This window comes from Rhipicephalus microplus, chromosome 2 (assembly GCF_043290135.1).
Source record: "Rhipicephalus microplus isolate Deutch F79 chromosome 2, USDA_Rmic, whole genome shotgun sequence".
Lineage (NCBI taxonomy): Eukaryota > Metazoa > Arthropoda > Arachnida > Ixodida > Ixodidae > Rhipicephalus > Rhipicephalus microplus.
The window spans coordinates 293,237,653-293,261,039 of NC_134701.1; the positions used below are offsets into that span (position 1 = coordinate 293,237,653).

At 48.1% G+C, this 23,387-nt stretch overlaps 1 protein-coding gene across 1 annotated transcript in view; it reads right to left on the bottom strand.

The window, feature by feature from the left end:
- Positions 1–23,387, bottom strand: part of ArgRS (arginine--tRNA ligase-like protein) — a 90,262-nt gene that overhangs the window by 58,318 nt on the left and 8,557 nt on the right. Inside the window, exons 3-5 of the mRNA XM_037429319.2 lie at positions 17,100–17,288; positions 6,865–7,136; positions 322–505 (exon numbers count right to left, since the gene is read on the bottom strand). Coding sequence (XP_037285216.1) covers positions 322–505; positions 6,865–7,136; positions 17,100–17,288 — 645 coding nt within the window. The remainder of the gene's footprint in view (positions 1–321; positions 506–6,864; positions 7,137–17,099; positions 17,289–23,387) is intronic.

The following is a 23,387-nucleotide window of genomic DNA, read 5'->3' on the forward strand; positions in this document are numbered from 1 at the left end:
CGACACGTTCCACAGCTGGCCACTTGCTTTTTGTAGCACCGTACTAGTGGCACAATGCAGTAATAAAGTTTGTAAGGGAAAGTCAACTACCTGAGAAGTGCTTGACGCCACAAAAAAAAACATGTAAGGGATGGAGCATCCGTACAATGCTTGTCTGCATGAGAGACAGCAATAGCTGAAGGCAGATAATCCTAGGTTGTAACCAAGTCTAGCTCGCTTAATTCAAAACCTTTGCTTATTGAGTAAACTGGATGCACAGCTTTGCCTTTTGCTGAAGAGGGCACTAGAGTGAGTAACTTATTTAGACGAAAAGGCACAGACCTTGTAGAAAGCCTGCAGGTCTCCAATGGGAGGCGAATGCACCAAATAGTCGGGAAAGCGGTCCTGCAGATGAGCAATGAGCATGCCAAACTGGGTGCCCCAGTCTCCCACATGGTTCAGCCGCAACACACTGTGGCCCGCAAACTCCAGCAGTCGGCTCAGGCTTTCCCCTATTATGGTTGACCTGCAGAGCCAGTGACTGTGCTTCACTAAAAACAAGCTGCAGTACATGAGCAAAGGAGAACGGTTTTGAAGTTTTCAATCCCACCAGTTGCAAACATCCACTGCGATATCTAGACGTGCCATTGAAAAATTTGCAGAGAATAGAAATGCTAGCCAGGAGCGACGATAGCATGATTGTTGCAGTTCTCAATGCCCTTGCGCAAGTTTTGGTGGCAAGAATGAGAAGTACGTTTAAAAAAGGCAAATGAGCGCCATGGCTGCAGAATCATATGCAAAATGTAAGCCACAAACGTGAGCACACTGCCTGCTTTATCGACACAGTGTTGTTTCCTGGCTTGTGTGACACCATGCACAAAGACGCCATAGTAAGACCTTGTTGATACATTTTCGAAAAAAATACGTGGAAAATAAACGAATGATCCGGGAAAACGTACAATCAGAATCCAGCAAGAAATAAGACTGACAAGTCCATATAGAGGTGTGAGACCAAAAAAAACATTTTTTATAAAACAAACATTCTGATTTTCTGCTACCCTTGGACAAGAAAAGCTCCTTCTGCACACACAGCAGACCCTTGTTCGCATTTTCATTGTTTTTCCGGCAAAAGAAGCTTTGTAAAACTTGCAGTCTAACAAAGGCTTTGGCGAACTTAGCCAGTCGGTGCAAGCTTTTGTTCTCGCCACTGTCTTCCGGTGCCTCAATCCCCACATTCTCCCACGTAAGTTGGGACATTCTCGTCTATCTAGACGAACGCGGCGAACGGTGCGTCGGCACCAGTGGAGAGGTACTCCTTACCAGAGTCGTCTTCGCTGCGCTCTGTATCCTCTACTCTAATGCAAGCTGTCGCTGAAATCAGCACTTCCTGAAACAGCAGCACGCTGCCATCAACGTTAACTCCGCAGGGGCCCGTCCTTGCTTCCAGCTCCCCATGGCGGGCTTCACGGGCTTGCTTTGTTACACCGCCGACTACCACGGTGTTCCTCTCGATCTTTTTCCGCTTCGACACCATGATATTCACAGTAGACGCTCGCAGTCCAAGTTTGTTCGCTATGTCAATTCGCTTCCTCTTCGGGTTCCTGTCGACAGCCGCAAGGGTGTTCAGCTTCACCTTAATCGACAAGGGCTAGCGCTTCTTCGACGCCATGCTAGACGCAACAGTCTCGAATCGCAAACTGCTGAGCACAAGACTAAGCGCAAGGCCCGGCACGGCCTGCATATCTCTAAACCGTTTGGCATCGATGTAAAAGTGGAGAGCAGTCTCCACTGGCTGTGATATCAGTTACATAGTTTTCAGTAAGATAAACCACACGCGCCATTGGCTACGTCCATCTTGTTGCTGCCGTAGCACAGAGGGCGCACGCTGTGGAGAGCCTCCACATGGGTACGCCACTGACAACTATCGCAGAGCGCCGACAGTGGAAACATGAAAGAGCTCAAATTCACCGGGTTGATGGAGCAGTACAAGCATAAAAACAAGCCTGGGAGGCCGAGTGCCGGCAGCAACTGCGTGCCCATGATCCAGCAGCCTTACAGGTCACGCTAAATGGCGAAAACCACTGCGCTGCAGACAATAACAGGCATATTTTGAAAATTGTTTAAAGACTTTGACGGCTCAGACGGGTCTCTGTGTGGGAGGGATGTGACAATTGAACACAGCAAAAAAACCACGATCGCTGCGTGGCAGCATTGTGCCACTTGGAGTTTCACAAGCACGCGAGAATGGGATTTTTCGCACACCTAAAAGAAAATTTTTGCCTGCGAAACGTATTATACGACTGTAGTTTTCCGCAATGCCGAATGCTGCTGCCGAATGATCACATTTTCCGGGACTGTATTAAGCGGAACGTATTAACACAACTCTATGGATTGTGGAATCTAGGCTAGCCGGCTGCCATTGCGCGAGCTTTGCCGCCTATATCTGCCGTTCTCATGTCCAGACATGACTCCCCTTCTACGCGGTATCCCGCGCTAGGGGAGCGGGAAGTGAAGTTTAACCCCTCTCACCCGGTTGCGGGCGTCGACTGTGGCGCCGTGCGCGGAGTCTCCCGGGGCGTTTTGCATGCACGCGTCGGGAGTGAGAGAGCCTCTCCGGGGCGTTATGGGGTAAACAAGCATTTCTTTCCGCCCATCGGCTTCCTTTGTTTGGGGTTCATTCGAACTTCGCCAACGGCGCCTTGTACCCACGGCGAAGGTTTACCTTTTGTTGCCGCTTCCGAGAATTACCTTTGCCCACAGAGACGTGCTTGCGGCACCCTGTGTAGTACTTTCACCCAGGTCATGGATAAGCCCACTTGCTTTCCCACCGCCCCAGTTGCAACAATTCTGTACTGCATTTTTGGTGTTGCCACAGGCAATAAAGCGTTGCAACCTTGAACAGTATCGTGTTTTCACCAGGGCGACGGTTAACGTGTGCCCTGCGGCTCGGTAAGACTGGACCCACGCTAATTGCCGTACTGCTTCGGGATACGTGTATACTGCACTGGCGCACAGCGCGGTATCAAAAGCTCTAAGGTTTTTACTGCTCTTAGCGAGTCAGTTTGCCTACGTGACTCTGGTTCGTCGCAACATGTCTGCTTCATGAAATATTTGTTCGCTGTTATTTTTAGCGGATGCCGCGTTGCACAAGGAGGCCATTGCCTCTATTGACGGTCACCCTCCGGCACCCGTCCATGTCCTCACCCCCTATTGTGGTGAACACACAATCAACGTGGTAGCTGACGTGCTATCCCGTGCCCCATTGTCTGCCCAGGACCTTAATTCCAGTGCGACAGCCACTAGCAGTCCATTTGCAGATGCAAGTGTCGGGGGCGAAACAGCGGCTTCGCCCTAATTTTGCGAGAAGGATGAGTCCACATGCGGACGAACCTTGGCTGCTATCCAGGTAAGCGACGCACCGCGAAGCGGCCGAGCGGGGGAGCTTTACGAAGGCCACGATGCCGAGAGCGAACCGGTGACACTCACGCAAGCGGCTGTTGCTGCGGTCCTGAGTGGACGCGATCCCCAACTCCCCCATTTTGGGAGAATGAAAATCGCTTCCAGCAGAGAAGAGCAACTGAAGGCTCAGCAAAGTGATCCGTTTTGCTGCGAAATGTGCGAGGGTGTCAGAGAGACACAGTGCAGTGACGCTGCTTGCCCTGCAGCGGGCACTGATAGCGACTGTTTCAGCGAGAACGCCAACACCCTGCTTGCCCAGCAGCGGGCCCGGATAGGGGGCTGGAACCAGCGTGTGTCGCGGAGCCCCTGGCGGATTCATATTTGCTGGACCATGACGGGCTCCTGCTAAAGTATATAGCCACTGATGACGAACCCACGGCCGGTCACCTGAGTGGCTCGAAAGTTTTTGCAAAACTGAGCTGCGTTGTGACTTAGCCCGGCATGAAGCGTGACATTTTTCACTATTGCCGTTCTTGCCGCTTCTGTCCAACGTTGAAATCAAGGGGTGACAAACTGCCCAGTCTGATGAAACTGATTAACAATAAGCGTCCGTGGCAAGTAGCCACCTGCGATCTAATGGGCCCGTTTTCCAGAAGTAAGCAGGGATTCATTCAGCTGATGGTAGTCATTGATCACATTTTGAAGTGGGTGTAATTGTTTCCTCTTTAGAAGGTGACAGCGCGAGCGGTGCTTGAGAAGCTGCAGAAAGTGTTTGGCTGGTTCAGCTTCCCAGAAAGGCTTATCACGGACAATGCTTTGTGTTGTTCCCTAGGAATTGATCATTGCACCACTTCGCCTTACCATCCCTAGTCCAATTTGATGAAGCGAACCGATCGTATGCTCAAACCGATGTTGGTGGCCTTTGTTGAAAGCCAAAAGGACTGGGCAGACCATTTGAGTGAACTCGTGCTTGCAATCCAAACCTCCGAGAGTCGCTCTACTGGTTTTTCTCCCACTTTCGTTAACTTCGGAACGGAGTTGGCAAATCCGGTGACCAGTGTCATGCAATGCCAGCTTGGAGATGAGGAAGAACTGGCAGACTGTTCTGGTTACGCTTCAACACTTCGGGACAGGCTTTGTCGAGCTCTCAGTAAAGCAAGACAAAGCTTGGCATCGGCCAGGGCCGAGCAGAAGGCCCAGTACGACCGGAAACATTGCCAACTTTCATCTAAGGTAGGCGATCTTGTCCTGCAGCGCAACCACGCTCTTAGAAACGCGAGCAAGGGTTTCTCAGCTTCGCTTGCTCCCAAATGGCTTGGTCCGTACCGAGTGGGGAAAGCTTGGACTTGCTGAAGATCCCCTTTCGGGAAAACTCAGCCTGCCCACATCCCAGATCTGAAAGCCTTTGCGTCAAGGTCTGACGAACCTGCGCCAGCGCCCAGTGGCACTTCGCGCAAGACACTGCGCACACCCGACCTGACGGATCGCATTCAGACCATACACTGGTATAATTTGAGGAAGCGGTCACCTTAGTGATTTCGCACCAGACAATGGGCCTGTTTCTGCAACCGAAGGCCCTTATTTTTACTGTCTAGCCTCACTTAGCTAAGTTCTTCAGGGCCAGTGCTTGCAAAGAAGTCGGCCCCGCCCAGTTGCTGCTGTTTATTTTATGTTTACTTTATGTTTTTTTTTTTTTTCCCCCTTGCTGGCGGAAGGGGTCGTGATTTGGTGCTTTCGCGTGGGAAGAAGGACTGTCTGCGTCTTTCTTCGCTCGGCACGTTTAGAGAGGCCTGATCATTAGAGGTGTACGCGCATGGTGCTTTTGTGCATAATGGCGATGACAACATAGGAAGTCACCGATCCCACACCGCCTTGGGACTCTAGAGGCGTTCGGAGATCCACTGTTGTCGGGCAGCCCGGCTGTGCCTTGCTCCCGGCCGTCACTGAAAAGCTCTGCTGCCCTTTCCATCAGGGCTGCTGCATGAGGCCAGCTGTTGCAAACGCTGTGCACGACTCTCTACCAAATCCCAGACACCTCACAGCCAGTTTGGTTTGGCAACCATGATTCCGGCAGAAGGGCCGGCTGTCCCAGCAAGGTCCATCCAAACCACCACCGAGGCGGCGTTTGTCGGACTCGCTGGCCTGTCCTCAACATCGACACGCCGAAGGTGAGCTTGTTCCTCCCATGAGGGCCTCGACAAGTCCTCTGGTTTTGCACTCTGGCATCCACCCGGTCACCCAGCCAAAATATTACGCGACGCCTCCCCTACGCGCCATGGACACTATCTCACGTGAGCATCGCGAATCCCCTTTCGCGGCGCCATTTTATTTTTCAAGTGCATTGTTTGTTGTTGTTTCATTTTTTTTAGCAGCAGTTGCAGGGCTAGGCTGAGGCTAGCTGTTGCCCATTGCATTACGTCTTTGCTTGTATGGGTGATGACTAACTGCCTTTGCAGACCGTTATATAGGGTGAATTGAAGAGAGGAGGATGTGGGGATTTGCGGCAAGCCCGAAACTATTTGGCGGGCATTTTCGCCGTACAGCCGCTCCCTTTCCTTCTCCAGTGCTCTGGTAACAGCGCATGGTGCATGTTGTCGGGGGCTATGAGAACAAGCGAGACCGAGTCACATGCGCACCGGGAGGGCTCTCTCCTCCTCGTCCGACAATCGTTAAGCACATGTTTTTCCTTCGTTTGCGTCCCCTTTGGAAATTGATAGTCTGAAGCCTGCCTGGGTGCCTAGGCGTCCCCGGTGGGTGTGTTTATCGGTGCATTAGCTTCGGTATCGTACGCTAAGGCAAACAGCGGTGCCAAGTGCTTGACGTGATGGTACCACGCCAAGTCGCACTTTCCGGAGGCATACGCGTACGAGGTTTGCCCAAACTCTTGCGACCAGGCCCAGTGGCCATCACGAGAGGGTGCAGCATACCCCCAAGGGACTTTCTTCTGACCGGCGTGTCAAAGCAAGCCATTGCCAGCTGCGACGTGCTCGCAATATCTACTTTCTCGTGAACGTCCACGTGTGGGAGCCAGGGAGCGGACGTTGAACTGTTGTTTGGGGGTGCCGCCATAGGCAATAAAGCGTTTGTGTGTTGCTGTCAAGATCGAACACTGCCTGTTTTGCCGCGGTGCCCTACACGTGAGCAGGGGACGGAGACGCAGCCCTGCGGCTCACTGAGCCTGAACCCGTGGCGATCTTCCGTTATGGTGAGTAGCGAGGTCACCGCAGACTGTAGTGCCTATTCTAGGTACTTTTCAATCGATTAGAAGGCAAAGAAACAATTAAACTAAAGTTTTTGAGGAGACACTTATAAGAGATTCTCTACGATACCAGACACCATCAGCCTTAACACATCTCACAGAGGGTGCCCTGGGGTCCCTTTGGTAGCAAGAAATAAAATTACTACTTGATCTACTTTCCAAGCCAGGACTGAGCACAAATCAACCATGCAAACACTGATCCACACTGCCCACCATAATCCATTTACCTGAGGTGCCCAACGTGCATTTGCTTTGCAATGTTTGGCGACGAGAAGTCAATGACTACCCGCTTCTTAGGCCCCTTTCTGGCCGGTGGCAGCACCCCTGTTGTCACAATGCGGCGCACAGATGATGCAATGTAGGCTGGGTTCAGTGTTATATTTATGAAGCCCGGGGGAGCCAAGGAAGCCTCGCCGATCACATTACTTGCTGGAAGTTCTGCCAGGATACGCTTGGCGACCTCCATCGGAGCCATGGGCTTTCCTGCCTTCTTTAGTGCCTGCAAACAGAACAATACTAAGCTTAGTACCAAAAGAAATGTACAGCAGGCTATCGGTAAAGGAAGATCTCTTAAAACTGCTGCTTAATTAAATAAAACAAGTAGTGCTTCCGACAAGATTTTGTTCTTGCATTCAGCACTTTTGTTCATCTCTTAGTGAACGAAACTCCTGTTAATCGAAACATATTTTGCTGGTCCCTTCCGAAGGGTTCCATTAATCAGTCTACTGTAGTACCAGTAGGTGCTTGAATAATGGCACTAAGAGTACTGTGATAAGTAAATAAATAATTAAATAAATCTGACACCCAAATGTTCTCAGTCTTTTGTGACAGCATGCAAATAAACTGTTTTTTTTTTCTGAAACTTTGCTGCTTATTCTGTTTTAATAACTCACCACGACAGAAAAGATGGGTTTAATGACAGAAAAAAAAAAGTTTGAACTATCAAATGGAACCTCTTGAGCAAATTTACTGTTCCTATTGCAACTTCCCCACTTAGAGGGGAAACTATCATCAGATACCAACTTTTTTATTTATTGAGATATCTCAATGAAACTTTCAAGACAGACTAATAGCAAAAGCATTAGAATAACTACAAAATTTCGTGAAGTTATGTTCACTGTTTCTCCAGTTACAGCAGTATGTCAGAATAGTGCACATGGTTCTCTTATTCCAGGCCTGCAAAAATTTCAAAAGATGCTAGAACTGCGAAACTGACAATGATGATTTCTGGATTAATGCCTCAGGGGGTAACAGAGCTCTTTTTTTGAATTTCCTTACTGAAAAGCTTTAGCAGACCATCAAATTAAGTGTTGGTGATTGGGTTATTACTAATCAAATTTTGATTAGGTATCCTAAATAACGAACAATATATATTAAATATAGGCTTGTCTGCCCCTCAAAGATTTATTCATATACATAATAAAAAAAGACTTATGAAAATAGGATAAGTGGTTCCCCAGATATGGCTGGAACAAGCGGCCTCACTAGCTAAAAAAGTCATTTTGAGAAAACGACTTTTGAAGTTTTGGGCACATATGCAAATCTAAAACAATCTTGCAGCATAACTGTAGGTGTCTTTTGGTACTCTCTTTCTTTGCCACCTTTCTATCTTTTCTAAAAATTTCTTCTTAGCCTTTTTCAAGCACAGTGAATCTTTCTCAGCTTCCCGTTGAATGGCCATGGGCCAGGTGTTAGCCCCACTGATGAAACTAGCACTCGGGTGGCCCTGCAGCAGCCAGCATTGTATTGCAGCACTGTCTCATGCACTGCTGTCTCTACAGCAATCAGTGATGCATGCTGCTTCTTAGGCATCAGAGACCATAGCACTGAGTGAAAAGCCTTTTATGGATTCTGCGTCTTAGCTACCAGGCAACTCCGCAGAAGAGAAGCCTGTCAGGGCCATTCATAAATGAGCAGAAGTGCATCTGCAATATAGCATGGCAGATTGTATGGGTGCTTCGGAGGTGGAACGCCGTTAATCTTGCTGGCATTGTGACAACACCAAGAGTCTGCACCCTCTGGGCACAAGTTGTGGTGGGGCTCCTTGTCCATCGACGTCACGTGGTGATATGATGCCATCACTGCCCGCTGCATTGCAACCACATCATCGGAATTGCTCTCTAAGGCCTAGCCATAATAGCCAGTCAACTTGTCGATGAGGGCCTCTGTCAGCCAGCTTTTCCCTCCCAAAACCTTGTCACTTTTCTGCAGAAGGTTGCGAAGTGTTGTACACATCCTCTTCAGCACGTGGTTCAGGCATTCTTCTTTTGAAACGGGAACCAACCCATAAACATTTTCTTGTATAAGGGCAGAGAAGGTGGCACTATCTCCATTAGACATGAGCATTGTATAACGGAGGTTGTGCTTCCACAGTGAGCGTGAAAAGAGGATGATGGCTGCCTCAACCTCCATTTTCCCTGATTTAAAGCTGGTGTTTTTCTAGCACACGATTCTTCAGCCAGCATGCATAGTCTGGGTCTCCAGGCTTTGGCACGACTTGGAAACCAAGGCACTGATTAGACAGAACAACAGCGTCCAAGATGAGGCCTGTATGGTATTCAATCACTGCCCCAACTCCAATATGGGATGTGTGTCCACACTTGTGCCACGTTCCATCATAACACACTGTTACATTCCTGATGAAAAATTTATCCATTTTTTCGTAAGTGGCTTTTACAGCAGAAGCAGATTCTGCATAAAAACTTTCTGTGCACTGTGTCTGTGCTTCCCTGAACTTCTTCAGGTATTTCTGGAAAGTCTTGTGATGGATGCCACGATAGGACTGTGCATTGCTGCCCAAAAGTCGTTGAGAGCTGTTTGTCCCTTGCCTATCTGTTTTGCGGCCATCATGGCTCTAACATTCACATCGGAAGTCCTTGAGTCAGCCTGACGAGCAGAACTCCACGAATTTTTAACTACTCCACAATGCAAGCATACTAACTCAAGCATTGTAGCAAGTCCAAGTTGGGTGCCTCCTCGTACCTTCATCCCAGTCGCGGGGCACCGCTGGCACGGGGTCCCAGATGGTTGTCTAGGCAATTCATTTGCAGAAGAAATTTTTCAGCTTCACTTGTAGTGCTGGCAGCTTTATGATCGCACTCCATTGCCTGAAATTTCCACTTTGTCGCTAGCATAGCGCCAAGTTCCCTTGGAACAGCAGCGCGTTGCTGATCCGTCGCCTCTCTCTCTTCTCACCTCAGAAAACGTGTTCGCAAGTGCACAGTTGATGACGGGATCGCACTCACGGAGGCCAATGAAAGAGAAGATGTGAAAGTCTCTATCGATGAGCATGAGACACCAGACGCACTTGCAACGTCAAATTTTTGTGCCAGTAGAGCAAGAGCCCCGTGTCTAGGCACGTCGATGGAACCACACTCTTGCGTAGATGAAGCAGACGTTGCCCCACATGTACTGTCGGTGCAATCACCGTCGGCGCGCATGCGAGCAGAGAGCCTCACCATGCAGACAAGCTTCATAGATGGCTTCCTTGCACCGAGCACTTGTTGCGTCTTCCTTATCGTGAGCGAATCCAGCAACGGTCTCGTAAAGACAGTTGCAAATAGTCTCATGAAGACGTTTGAAAATTGTTTTGTAAAAACAGTTGAAATGCAGAGGCAATGCGAACGGCAGCAATGATAGACGATAGCGAGCGGAACACAAAGAAAACACCAGGGACGGAGCAGCAGCGGACGACGGAAAGCCGCCTTATGTGCAAGAGTGCTACGTCATTGCACAGCAGCCAATCGCAGTCGCAGGGTCCCTCTCATTCTTGCGGAACGCGCGTACCGCCCAATCTCGGCGGCGCGTCTCTGCCGCGAAAAACTTCAAAGCTGTCGCGAGTCCTCCAATCATGAGCCGCTTGCTCCTTTCCTGCGCTGCCGTCGTCGCAGCGGGTGGCGGGAAAACAAAGAAGAATAATTCACCAACAAAACAACACCTATATGACGGAGCTTCATCAAGCGGTCAAGAAACTGCGATCATGTCAAGTAGGGCTTATTTTGAGCGCTCTCGTGTCACTCGACGGCTGTGGCGGTTTGTTGTAAACTTTATTTCAAACAGTTTCACGGTGAGCTAGATGTTAATATTTACAGAAAAACTAGTTTGTGACATGTACTGCCCGAATATGTGGTTTCCTAAATATCGACATTTTCCTTTCCGATTAACTTCTTTCCTTATGCCATCCCTCCCTGCTTATCATAGAGCACTCTTGTTGGGATGACAGAAAGCAATTACAGCATGTGACAAAGCTCTCTGACTGCTCATACTATGGATTCTAAAAATTTTTGCAGTCGTTGATTTGTAAGTCAGTAAACTATTTTTGTAAGACCCTTCGATGTTTACTTGAAAAAGTGCGATTTTTCCGTTTTCAAAAGCCGCATCCCCCTTAGAGGGCCCGTAAACCACCCAGAGGTCGAAATTCAGTTGTGGTGGGGAAATTACTCAAGAGTGCACGACGAACACAGAACTGTGAGAATTTTTTGAAACAGTGCTGTAATAGCGGAGTTGAACATTTGATTATCGAAACCGCAACAATCTCTCCTTTCACTCTCTCCTGCGCTAGCCTCCATAGTATCCTCTCCTAACTCACTTTGCCCTCTCGCAGAGCGCCCCTCCCAATCCAGGATGGCATGTGCCATCGCTGACACGCTGCTTGAAACACTGTCGACTTTCAGTTGCTGCGACTACGTCCTTCGACTCCATCAGTTGCGTTGTAGCTGCGTGCTTGTAGGCGAACCACAACTGCCGTGCCTATACGAATCAAGCCTGTATGGACCCTGCATTGTGCCATTGCAAAACACTCCGATTTAGTTCGCACAGTTGTATTTCGGGCCACAGTAGCTGATTCATGAGCTGGTGCACGCACGCGGGCAACCCAACGAACAACAAACAGCGTGGACAGCTGCTTGCAGACTGATCAAAACTCGTTGACTTTTGCTCGACCAATCACAACATATTTTGATCGGCACGTCAAAAGATATTCTAACAACGCGTCACACAGAGGCATGAAAGGCCCGAAAAGAAGGACGGATTTTTTTTGTAATTTGTGGCATGCCGGCGGCTCGTAGCGCTGTCATGTGTAGAACCGTTGATCGTGACGGCATTCTGCACGCAATGCGCATATTTGCTAGAATTGTCTGAAAAAATATTGAATGTGGTTTAGTGACATTTTAAAGAGGCTCTGCAACACTTTTCCGAATAAACATTGAAGGGTCTTACAAAAATAGTTTACTGACTCACGAATCAACGACTGCAAAAATTTTTAGAATCCATAGAATGAGCAGAGTCAGAGAGATTTGTCACATGCTGTAATTGCTTTCTCTCATCCCAACAAGAGTGCTGGATGATAAGCAGGGAGGGATGACATAAGGAAAGAAGTTATGTCACACATCACGAACTTGAGCACTCTAATTCTTTTTTTTCTTCGAATGCACGGCTTACGTTTAGCGGGATTGTGTGAACAAGCGCACGGCAGCCATATTAACTATGCAGCTCACTGCGCGCGCATGGTGTGGCCCCCGACGACGTTCAGCATTGCTTTTTTTTTTTTTTCATTGTGATAGCAATTATATGGACAGTCTTGGCTGCTTTTTTGCCACCGCCACCACTCACCGTATACAGTAAAACCCCTTTAATTCAGACTTCAGGAGACCGGAGAGAATGTCCAAATTAACCAAAGGTACGAATTATCGCGAGTACGAACAAAATACTTGAAAATGTCTCCTACAACATCACACTTTAATTTATTAAAGTGTGTGATCGTGGTTTGCTTCATGGATGCAATGTGCGACGAAGTCACAATTTTGCGAAGCACCTGCAGGTGGCTTAGTCAGCGCACACTGTCCGAGGAAAGCATGCATATGTCCTCCAAAACGGCCAACGCATGCACAGCCTCTGTCATAGTGTGGCCTGGACGCTTGTCAGCATCACTTTTTTTTTTTTCAGTTTCAGTTTATTTATTTTTACTTTCGTACAAAACATAAATGCTTACATAAACATACAGAAGGAGGTCCCAGAGCACTTGGCTGAAGGGGGACCTCCTACGTCTTCCTCAGCTGATTACCCTTCGCCGTCCAAGATTTCGGCGACGATATCGCTGTCGGTCACTGTGCCAGCCACGGCAACATTGCTGTCAATTGCGAAGTAATCGCCCAGGGGCACATCAGCTGGCATAATGCTCATATATCGGCCATCTTGTTTTTCGCCGGTTTCCTCATTGGCCGCCACCCCCGGATCAGCAGCGTCGTGCACGAAGTCGCTATGTCTAAAGCAGTTTGCGACTACTGCAGGCGGTGTGTTGTTTCACACGTATTTCAGCATGTGGATCGCGCTTAGCAGGCTTACTTCATACTGTTTGCCTGACTCCATGCAGAGCAACATTCCCTCGAGTACCTGCTGTCGATAGCGACTTTTCATGAACTGTATGATTCCCTGGTCCATCGGCTGCAGGGAAGCCATTGTGTTTGGAGGCAGGAATAGCAGTTCAATTTTCTCGAGCCCGGACACTTTCATGTGTGCACTACAGTTGTCTAGCACGAACAACACCTTGTGAGCCTTGGCCATAAAGCTGCGGTCAAGCTGACTCAGCCAGGCTTGAAAAAATTCGGCAGTCATCCAAGCCTTTATATTGAACCGGTAGTCGACAGGCAGCTGCTTCATATTCTTAAAACATCTTGGCTTCGCAGTCTTCCCGACCACCAGCAGTGGCAGCCGCTCTGTGCCGGTCATGTAAGCAGCCAGAACTGTCACGCGCTCTTAGTTTTCCACCGACGCACGGGTCACCCCTTAAATGCGATTGTCTTGTCAGGCAGAGCCTAATAGAACAGCTCTGTCTCATCAGCGTTGAAAATGTTGCACGGCTCGTACGTAGAAAGGCACGCAGAAAGTCTAGACCGCCAGTCCTGCACAACACTTTCGTCAACCGCACCTGTTTCATTACACACGTTACGGAACACACGTCCGTGTCGCTTCTTGAAGCGATCGAAACAACCTTCCGACGCATTGAAGGAGTCAATGTTCATGGTCACCACGAACTTCTCTGCTTGTGCGCAGATAAGGGGGCCGCTCAAGGGCAAACGCACATCGCCCGAAATGGCAATCCAACGCAACAGCACTTCTTCTAGCTTGGGATGCGCTGCCGTTCGAGGCCTCTTCCTTTGTTCGCCAAACATGCCCTCGTCATACGCTTGCACAATCTGCTCTTTGTTCTTCACGTAAGTGCTCAGCGTGCTTTTCTTCACATTGAACTTTTCTATCCCTTCTTTTCGAGATGCTCCCTCTTGCAACGCCTTCAATATTTTCACCTTCGCAGCCAAATCCTTTGCTTCATACTTCGGCCTCTTCGTTGCAGTAGTTGGGGCGGTTGGGGCCACAGGAGACAGAGGGGAAGCCATTCCGGCATCGCTCGTGCGGTAGTCACGCACGCGTGCACGAAGTAGACAACACGAACACACACACACACAAAATGCACGGTGATAAAAACAAAATAAAAACTGGCGAACTTTTCAAAAAACAGCAAACAGTAAGACTGCAGATGGCACTGATCACGTACAGATAAATAATTTAAAGCACACTAGAGGTGAGCAATCCAACTCAACCGTCACGCAAACGTGTTCGACACGCAAGGAAAAAGGAAAGGTAAATCCGTAAATTGCCTGTTGCTGATGACAGTAGCGATGCACTGCCTTCCATTTTGGTTGTTTAAACCTTCATGTGTGTTTTTTTGTTTGTTTGTTTGGTTGCCTCTGAGATGTACTACCCATGGAAGAAGTTTTGAATCTCAGAGGCCGCAATCCGATCACAAAGTTGTTTAGGTGCGTCGTTGATTTGGCCAGCAGAATCTGCTGCTGCTTCCCCAACATGACTTGACCGCGGTCGGGTGTACAAATTAACTGAAACGCGGCCGAATTGGTCCGAATCAAAGTTTTCAGTCATAGAACAATGTACATTTCGAACGGGATCAGACGCCGTGGCCGAATTAACCAAAATTCTGAATAACAGGGGTCGAATTAACAAGATTTTACTGTATGTATACGAAGCTATATATGTGTGAAAACTAAAAAGAAAAGAAAAAAGCCACCCGCGCCAAAGCGCCGACGCACACTTATCTCTCACGCGTAGTTTACCCTAATGGGGGGGGGTGGGGGGTAGATGATTGCGTCTACAAGCTTATCCTTTGGTAGAGAGAATAGTGCACCTTCGACTTTGACCGAAACGAATGCACTTAGTTGCCGGGTGCACAAAGATCACTTCGCTTGCTGGACAGGCGTCGTTTACGAAAAGAGTGCACTAACCAAAGACAGCAAAGCAAAAACTGGGGTACTTGTTAGTTCACTTTCATATCTGCACCTGCGATTACGTTTAGTGCCTCGTTTTATGTTTAAGTAATGCGTTAAGTGTCGATAGGTAAACGTTGTTAGTTCGCTTTCATCCTGCGCATGTTGTCTTCGTGCGTCATTTGTGCATGAGCAGCGCACTGCACGTTTTGATCTGCTTGCCGTTCTCAGCGTTACATTCCAAGTTGTCGTTATAGCATTTATTGCTTTGCCCTTGCGGCCAAACTGTAACTTTTCTTGTGTCCCCACCACCGAGAGAATGTCAGATTAGGCGCTGATGGAAACTCTTCGAGACAACGGTGACGACGGATCTTCGGAGGTCGACTCATCATGCGCTTCCATTTTGCACCGCACCGCAAGTTCACATTTGCACTGCGCCCCGAGTTCGTGATTAGCCGATTAATTCTGGCAACACGACGGCGCATTGAATTCAATGCAATGAACGCGATAGCAAAAAATTGCAATGTTATAAGAAGTAAGGCTGGCAGCCAACTCTTTAAGGGGCGAAGCTCCTTAGGGCGTGGGCTGTGCGTCCCCTGTATGTAGCCACCTCAAGTTTAGTTCTTGCAGTGTTCACTAGATGGCGGTACTGTCCCCTGTATGTAGCTACCTCTAGTTTAGTTCTTGCAGTGTTCACTAGATGGCGGTACCGTCTCCTGTATGTAGCCACCTCTCGTTTAGTTCTTGTAGTGTTTACTAGATGGTGGTACTTGTAGCTGATGATGAAAAGATGCAAGATGTTATAAACTAGAAAGCGGTACTTGTAGTTGATGAAAGACGCGAGATCTTATAAAATAGGAATGTCACAATGTCACATATGGCGCGTGTCATTGGTTGAAGGCAATCGTTCGATTTAGTGCGGCGACGTACGCTAGGGGGAGCGATGTAATAAAATCGAGTGGGCAAAATGTACAGAGGATTCATGGTTTACCAGGTTTACCTCTGGAGCTTCGCCCACTCATCATCATTCACTTCGTGGATATGGCGGCACTTTTGGATACGATATCGCGGAACTCCAACAAAATGCTGGAGTGAGCAAATACGGCCGCTCCAAGAAAAAGGTCTCTTTTCGCACAGTCCCTTCGCGTTGAAACCGCACTGATACTCGCAGAGATAGCAAGTGCGCCAGCAATAACGACCCCGCCCTTAAAATCCAAGTTCATTATTGCTACTCAAGTGACCCCCTCCTAACATTGTTTCATGCTCATTCAAGATGGGTGGTTTACTTTCTGTTTGAGTATTTGACGGCACTTCTAGAACGCGGGAGATGTCATCTTACGCACTTTCCAGGTGATAAAGATGGGCTGACTCATTTGATCTCTGCTTCAGCAGCACTCGCACGCTTTTACCCGCTCGTGAAAGTTAGGATGCGCAGAGGCATGTTATCAATTTGGACTTGTTACAGAACATGGCGGCGATGGCAAAACCCCGTCAAGAGTGGCCATATAACTTCTACCCGACAATAAAGCAGTTTTTTACTGTAAAAGAGGTATTTCGCTTAGCTCTGCCTTCAGTCCCCTTTTTGTTTAATTTGCGTGTTTGTTTTCCGAATTTTCGTACCGAATATACATATAACGAAATCCTCTTAATAACGAATTTTTCCAGAAATTTATCAATTTCGTTATATCTGGGTTTAATTGTATATGGCATCATTTGTAGAAAGAAGAGAATGTTTGCTTGCAGATTTTGATAATTATTTCTCAATTCTAGGCTACATGCTGTGCTATAATCTGGCTCGCTTTTTGAAAGGAGCCTCGATGACCGATGCGCAGTGTCCTCCGACCATGCTGAAAAAGTGCTGCAGAGTCTCTTAAAAAGGTTACAAACACTACTCAGCAGTGTGCCTGAAACACTTCCGCAGTGCATGCACAAAATCTTACAAAGGCGACCGAGGTTCCGCTATCGCTACGTGAATGTCTCGTTGCCTTTCTCCATCATCTCTGTCCCCCCTACACTATGGAGCACAAGTCATACACAACTGCCTGTAAAAATATAGCGTGATAAAAATGAGCGAAGTCATTTGCCGAGTGGTCACGTGAGGTACATTACACTGCCTTCTAATAAAACAAGAATGTGCGTCTTGTACCAACAGCACCTATTTTCAAGAGCGATCGAGAAGCATACCATACCTGTGACAGAGGCATTGCAGCATTGCACTGGTAGTCACCAAACTTGTCGCTGGTGCTTGGCAGCACTGGCACCAGTGGTTCTTGAACATCAGGAAAGGCAGTATGAACTGCATGCACAAACAGCTTCAACAGGCACTCGCGGGGGCACTCCATGAACTTCCCTTGTTTGGCCTCCTCCTCTTCAGCACTCTGTCATTAACATACAATTCATCACTCTGTCATTAACATACAATTCATCAGTAACATCATAAGTGTAACCCCCTCCATAGAGTTTCCTACAATATTTACTAGAGGGGCACTACACTCGTTGAGCCACCATGGGAACATGGGTAGTACACGAATTTGCATAGTCTTCATATTAGCAGTTTTGAATGTGCTAGAGCCTTTATTTATTATTGTGTTTTGCATTTGGTTTGCATAAAAGAACGAATCAATGTGAACTTTGTGAGCCGATTTAAATTGGGGAGCCTAAAGACATTCAGGAGGTGACGTGAAAATGTTGAACTGGGCCTTGCAACTAAGCGACTCCAGGCCACACAGAGCCAAATATATAGTTGTGGTTTTGCATGCTTTTTTACGAACATGCGGCACCATGCAAACAAAAAACGCCATGTAGTGTTGCATAATGTGACGCGCATCCATACAGGTTGCCGGAACACAAGAGTTTACTAGAAGGTGACACACACGTTGCTCAACACTGTGCAACACATGGACACACTTCGGGACACCATTTTTTTTTTTTCAGGCATAAATATATGTCTACTACAAAAATGCTGAGGCTCAATATGTAAGCATGCCCTCAATAGCGCTGCATGACAACAAAATTTCTTTCCTCAATTGTTTCATCATATAGTAAAAAGTGAACACATGATTACTTGTCTTTTTGAGCTGTTCCCAATTTTTGCAGGGGCACATTTTCTCTTTCTTTTGGCTGCCAATGATGTAAAAGCCTACGGCAATTGGTCATGGTTTCAATAGTGTAGTGTGCACATATCCCGAAGGAGTACAGCCACTAGCGTGCGCTTGGTCTTATTGAGCCGCAGGGCACGCGTTTATCGCCGCCTCTGCACACGCGCGTTCGGACAGCCATGGTTCCGAGCGCAGCGTGGCAAGAACACGTAGTGCTCTCAACAGAAGTCCCAACACTTTATTGCCTGCGGCAACCATAATGCAGTACAGAGCCTGTAGTAACAGGGGAGGCGGAAAAGCAAATAGGCTTATCCACACCACCAACGAGAAGTACTACAAAGTGTGCCGCGAGCACGTCTCCGTGGGCAAAAGTGATTTACGGTGACACCAGGACAACAGGGCCCAGTCGCTCGAGCGAGGGCAAAAAACTACACTCACAGTGGCTTCAACAGGTACGGGTCAGCGTAGTATGACCACGCGCACAGCCGCTGCACCGCTCTTCGGCCTAGCGTTCGAAAGAGGCAACAAAAGGTGAGCGTTCGCCGCGGGCACAAGGCGCCATTGACGAGGTCGGACGTTTCCCAAACAATAAGAGCCGACAGGCGGGAAAGAAATGCATGCTCACCCTAAGTTGTCTCAAAGAAATCTTACTCACTCCCGACGCGCGCGCGCAAATTGTCCAGAGAGAATCAGGGCATGGTGCCACAGTCGACATCTGCTACCAGGTGAGAGAGGTTAATTGCCACTTCCGCTCCCCCAGTGCGACAGACCGCAGAGGAGGGGAGAGTCACGTCAGGACATGAGAACAGCAGAAAAGACGGCAGAGCCTGCGCAATGGTGGCGGGCTAGCCTCAATTTCTACAATAGTGAGCATTCTTTTCAATGAAGTTGGTTGTGAGAAAGCGCTGAGTGTTGCGTTGTACTTTTTCCTGTGTCCTTGTTTTTTGCGCTGCCCACATCAAAGATTCATAACCAATTCCAACTTGCCCAAACGTCCATTCTTCAGGACAGGAAGAACAACTACCAAATTATGTGACGAAATGCCGGCATTATGTGACTGCTTTTGCAAACTTATACGAAGGGTCATGTAAGCTACAGTATGTTTCAGTATTTACAGCACACTGGTTGACTAATGTGAGGTGCTGTACACTTGCATAGTGTAGGACGGCCTACATGATGCCATGTCCTTACCAGGCTTCCACTCATATGTAGAAAAATTCTAAGTCACTTCCAGTATCTGTATTTTCAAAGTGCTTTGCATTTAGGCATAACAGTTACATGATATAAACGCTCTGTGCTGGCAAAACATCACCACAAGCACTAAAGCTGGCGCCAGCAAACAGATGATCACTACAGTGCCAGAAGGTTAGGTATGAACAAGAACATGGGATCTGGAAAGGGGTCAGGAGCACAATAGGTCGTGCTTGTTTCCCTACTCCAAAGGATTTGATTGATTGATTTGTGGGGTTTAACGTTTCAAAACGACGATATGATTATGAGTAACGCCGTAGTGGAGGGCTCCGGAAATTTCGACCACCTGGGGTTCTTTAACGTGCACCCAAATCTGAGCACACGGGCCTACAACATTTCCGCCTCCAACAGAAATGCAGCCGCCGCAGCCGGGATTCGATCCCGCGACATGCGAGTCAGCAGCCGAGTACCTTAGCCACTAGACCACTGCGGCGGGGCCCTACTCCAAAGGACTTCCTCTTTTTGATGTTCTATGCAACAAGCTCACTCTCTCGCCCCCTTCGTAATATGTGCACGGGTAAATAGAAGTAAACAATGTGGTAGCAACTTACTACGCATGGAATCATGCCTTTCATTTTTACGTACTATAGGGAACCAGCGCTCAAGTTTCCGCAGTGCCCTGGTGGTCAAAGCGCGCACTTCTCAGCCGCTCCCGCAGGTGAGAGTGGGGGCTGGTAGAAGCGTTGAGGGCGTGCATCACCATAACAAAACCAAAGGGCGCTGGTGGTACTGCTGGTATTCAAGTGTGACATTAGTTACAAATTATGGAGGACATATCCCCCCTGCACATTTTTCCTTTTTTCCTTTTCCTCCAATAAGAAAGGAGGCGGCGTTATGTGCAAGCAGTCAGACGAGCAAAGTATGTTCTGCTCTCGCTCTCCTGTCTAGTGGTGTTGGGTTGGTTTCCAAACAGAATTGCGCCTGTCTGCTAGGTTTATTCAATAATGAAGATGGCCACCAGTGAAAACTAGAACCAAACAGCAGAATTTATACGGTGTTTTGCCGGAAATAAAAGGAGCACATTATGCAGCATACGGCATACGTAAAAAAAATTTTACCCGACCACCACCACCACCTAACCCAATCAGATGCTTCCACGTTAAGTGATTGATTGATTTGTGGGGTTTTACATCCCAAAACAATGCTCTATGATTATGAGAGACACCGTAGTGGAGGGCTCCGGAAATTTCGACCACCGAGGTTTCTTTAACGTGCACCCAAATCTGAGCACACGGGCCTACAACATTTCTGCCTCCATTGGAAATGAAGCCGCCGCAGCCGGGATTCGATCCCGCGCCCTGTGGGTCAGCAGCCGAGTACCTTAGCCACCGTGGCGGGGCCTTCCACGTTAAGTGAATGATGCGAGTACGTAGTCTACATAATTTTCGAACGGTAATATAGAAGGAAAGTTGCCTTGTCCTCAAGATTAGTGTGGGGCCATGTTTGCCTAAGCCGCTGAACTGTTATAAAAGATGCTCTCGCTATTAATACTCAATGCTAAGATGCCTCCGTTTAACTTAGTTTGTGCTGAATACAGTGTTCTTATTACAATGACTTGGCATGTCAGGGATGTGGCACAGCGCATCACGCAGAGGCCCGAAAGGCCTGGAAAGAAGGAGGGATTGTTTCTTGGAATTTGGGACGTGCCGACAGCCCATAGCGCTGCCAGGTGTAGAATCATTGATTGCGATGGCTTTCTGCACATGATGCGCGCATTTACCTGAAAGGCTTGAGAAAATATCGGAGGTAGTTTATGAGCCCTTTTACTAAAAACGGGTCTCGGACTTCGTGAAGACTAAGTTTGTCTAATAAAAAAGTAGCGAGTTCCTTTTGCCAGGTACCTATTTCTGAGACTATGACTACAAAAGAAATGATAACTCCGTGCGTTTTTGCACTAAAAAATACGTTCAGGCTATTCTTCTTACTCTTTTAAATACTTTTCAGTGTTCGAACAACGTTCATGTTTTTGCCCAACTGGATAGCCTTTGCTTTTACTTTGTTCAATGATATGCCATATTTTAGATTGGACACCCCAGAAATAGTGTCACTAGCTTTTTCCAAGAAGCATGAACGTGAAACACCGCTTGTCTGCTTGGCGATTATGGCTTTCGAAAATAAACATGTTGTTACTAGTAGCGCTCTGTCCTCTCAGTCTATCCCTTCCTGTTTCCATATTTCACCTTGCGCTACAAAAATTCATTCAAATGCACCACCAACAAGCCCACATTGCAACTCTTGACCACTTCCTGAGGCTTTTTTGTTGTTGTTGTTTTGCTACAGAATTGGGCAGCATGGTATCGTAATGGAATGGATTTATCAATAGGGCATGTTAGCCTGCAGCTGCTTAACACAAAACCCAGCACGCAACTAAAATATCACGAGGGAGTCGCCATCATGGCACAGTACTGTTACTTTGATGCCATATACATAGATGCAGTCCGCTTTGCAGAGGTTCTCTCTGTTTTCTAGTACTTTTTATGTGAGAGTAACCTTCAAAGTTTTTTTCTAAACCATGGTGCACAATTACTGGTGCAATGACCTTTTGAGCCGTTCGTCCCAAAATGAAGCATGGCAGCGGCACACACGCTTGCTCTCACAGCAGTACACTGTGGCCGCTCGTCTGGATGCGAGCGGCTGAGTTGTGTCGCAACTCTCAGCCAGGTGCTCTTTTTCGGCGCGCCCCCTGTCTAGCGCTACTCTTCCATTGCCGTCAAATGAACCGCAAGCAGTGGAGCACATGAAGCAAGCACTAGCGAAGGTATAGTGAGTGCAGTCCAGTCATCCCTATTGACAGGCACACGCATCTGCTTTGGCAGCACTGTGTGATCACAGTCCTATATGCTCGCATCTGTTCTAGTTCTGACATTTGGAACGAACTACAATATAAATGAAACAAAAGACAGCAAAGTGAAACTGCCAAGAGCATTTGGCGCACACACGCTCGCCACTGTTGTCACCCTATGAGAACAAGAACACGAGTGAAAATTTCAGACTGGGGTTGCGCAGTGCAGCCAAACCAGATGTGCACGCCTGGCTTGACTGCTCTCGCTATACCTTCGCCAGTGCTTGCTTCACGCGCTCCGCTGTTTGCGTTTCATTTGACGCGAGTGTTGCCAGATAGTGAAATTTGGCACCAGGTGTCAACGTTCCGGCAAGTTGGCATACCACTACACACGGCCAGTGTTCGAACCACGACCTGCTATATGAACTTTCGACCTGCTCACGGCGTCGCTTCCCCTGTCGCCAGATTTGCTTTTGCATGTTTAGTTTTTTTGGTTCTCAAAACGGCCACAGCACGCCGTGGCGCCACCACTAACCCCCATCGTGTTAGCGGCCACTTCCCTCTCCATACGTTCCCAGTCGCCGCCAACACAGAGTCTGAAGTTTGCTACGTGCGATAGGTGCTCCTTTGTGAAGCTGTTGCGTGTAATCAGTTGCTATACACAGTCGGCAACATCGTCAAGGGACAGCAGCAGTATAAACACCATTTTCTGCGATGGTATACTGCTGCGTTCCTTACTGCAAGCCCAGCGGGCGACTTTCTAGGAAGGGCAACGAAAAGAACTACGTCAGTGTCGGCAGCGCTAGTGATGGGTGAATGGGAGAATGAGCATTTGGGTACACTTTGGAAGTAAATTAAACTATATTTTGAACATTTGTCGCGTTCATAGAAAGCCCAGAGAAAACCCACAAGAAAACCCAGAGAGAAAATACAGAGAAAACCCACGACAGGCTTGTTATATGTCGGCATAGTGGCAGCAACGAGGACACTATGCTAAAACGATGCCTTTTTTTGACGCAGCTCCTTGTCAGCCTGATCGGACCCCCGCTCTGTGCAAGTGCCGTTCCTGGTTTCAGCGCTGCATCGCCTTCTGATGTGCCATTCTGCCTGGAGGGTCATGTGGTCTCCGGTGGCCGCACGCCCCTGGACTTTCCTATCGCCCCCGTGCGCGATAGTTGCGACGTATCCACCCGTGTGCCTTATCGAAGATTCCACTCCGCGCCCTCATTCAACGCAGTCATCGATCATCCAATCATCGCCAACGCAAGACATGTGACGTCCCGCAGCGAAGCTATAAAGGAACCGGCCATCAGCTTCAGCTTCAGTGGGAATAGTGGCAGCAACGA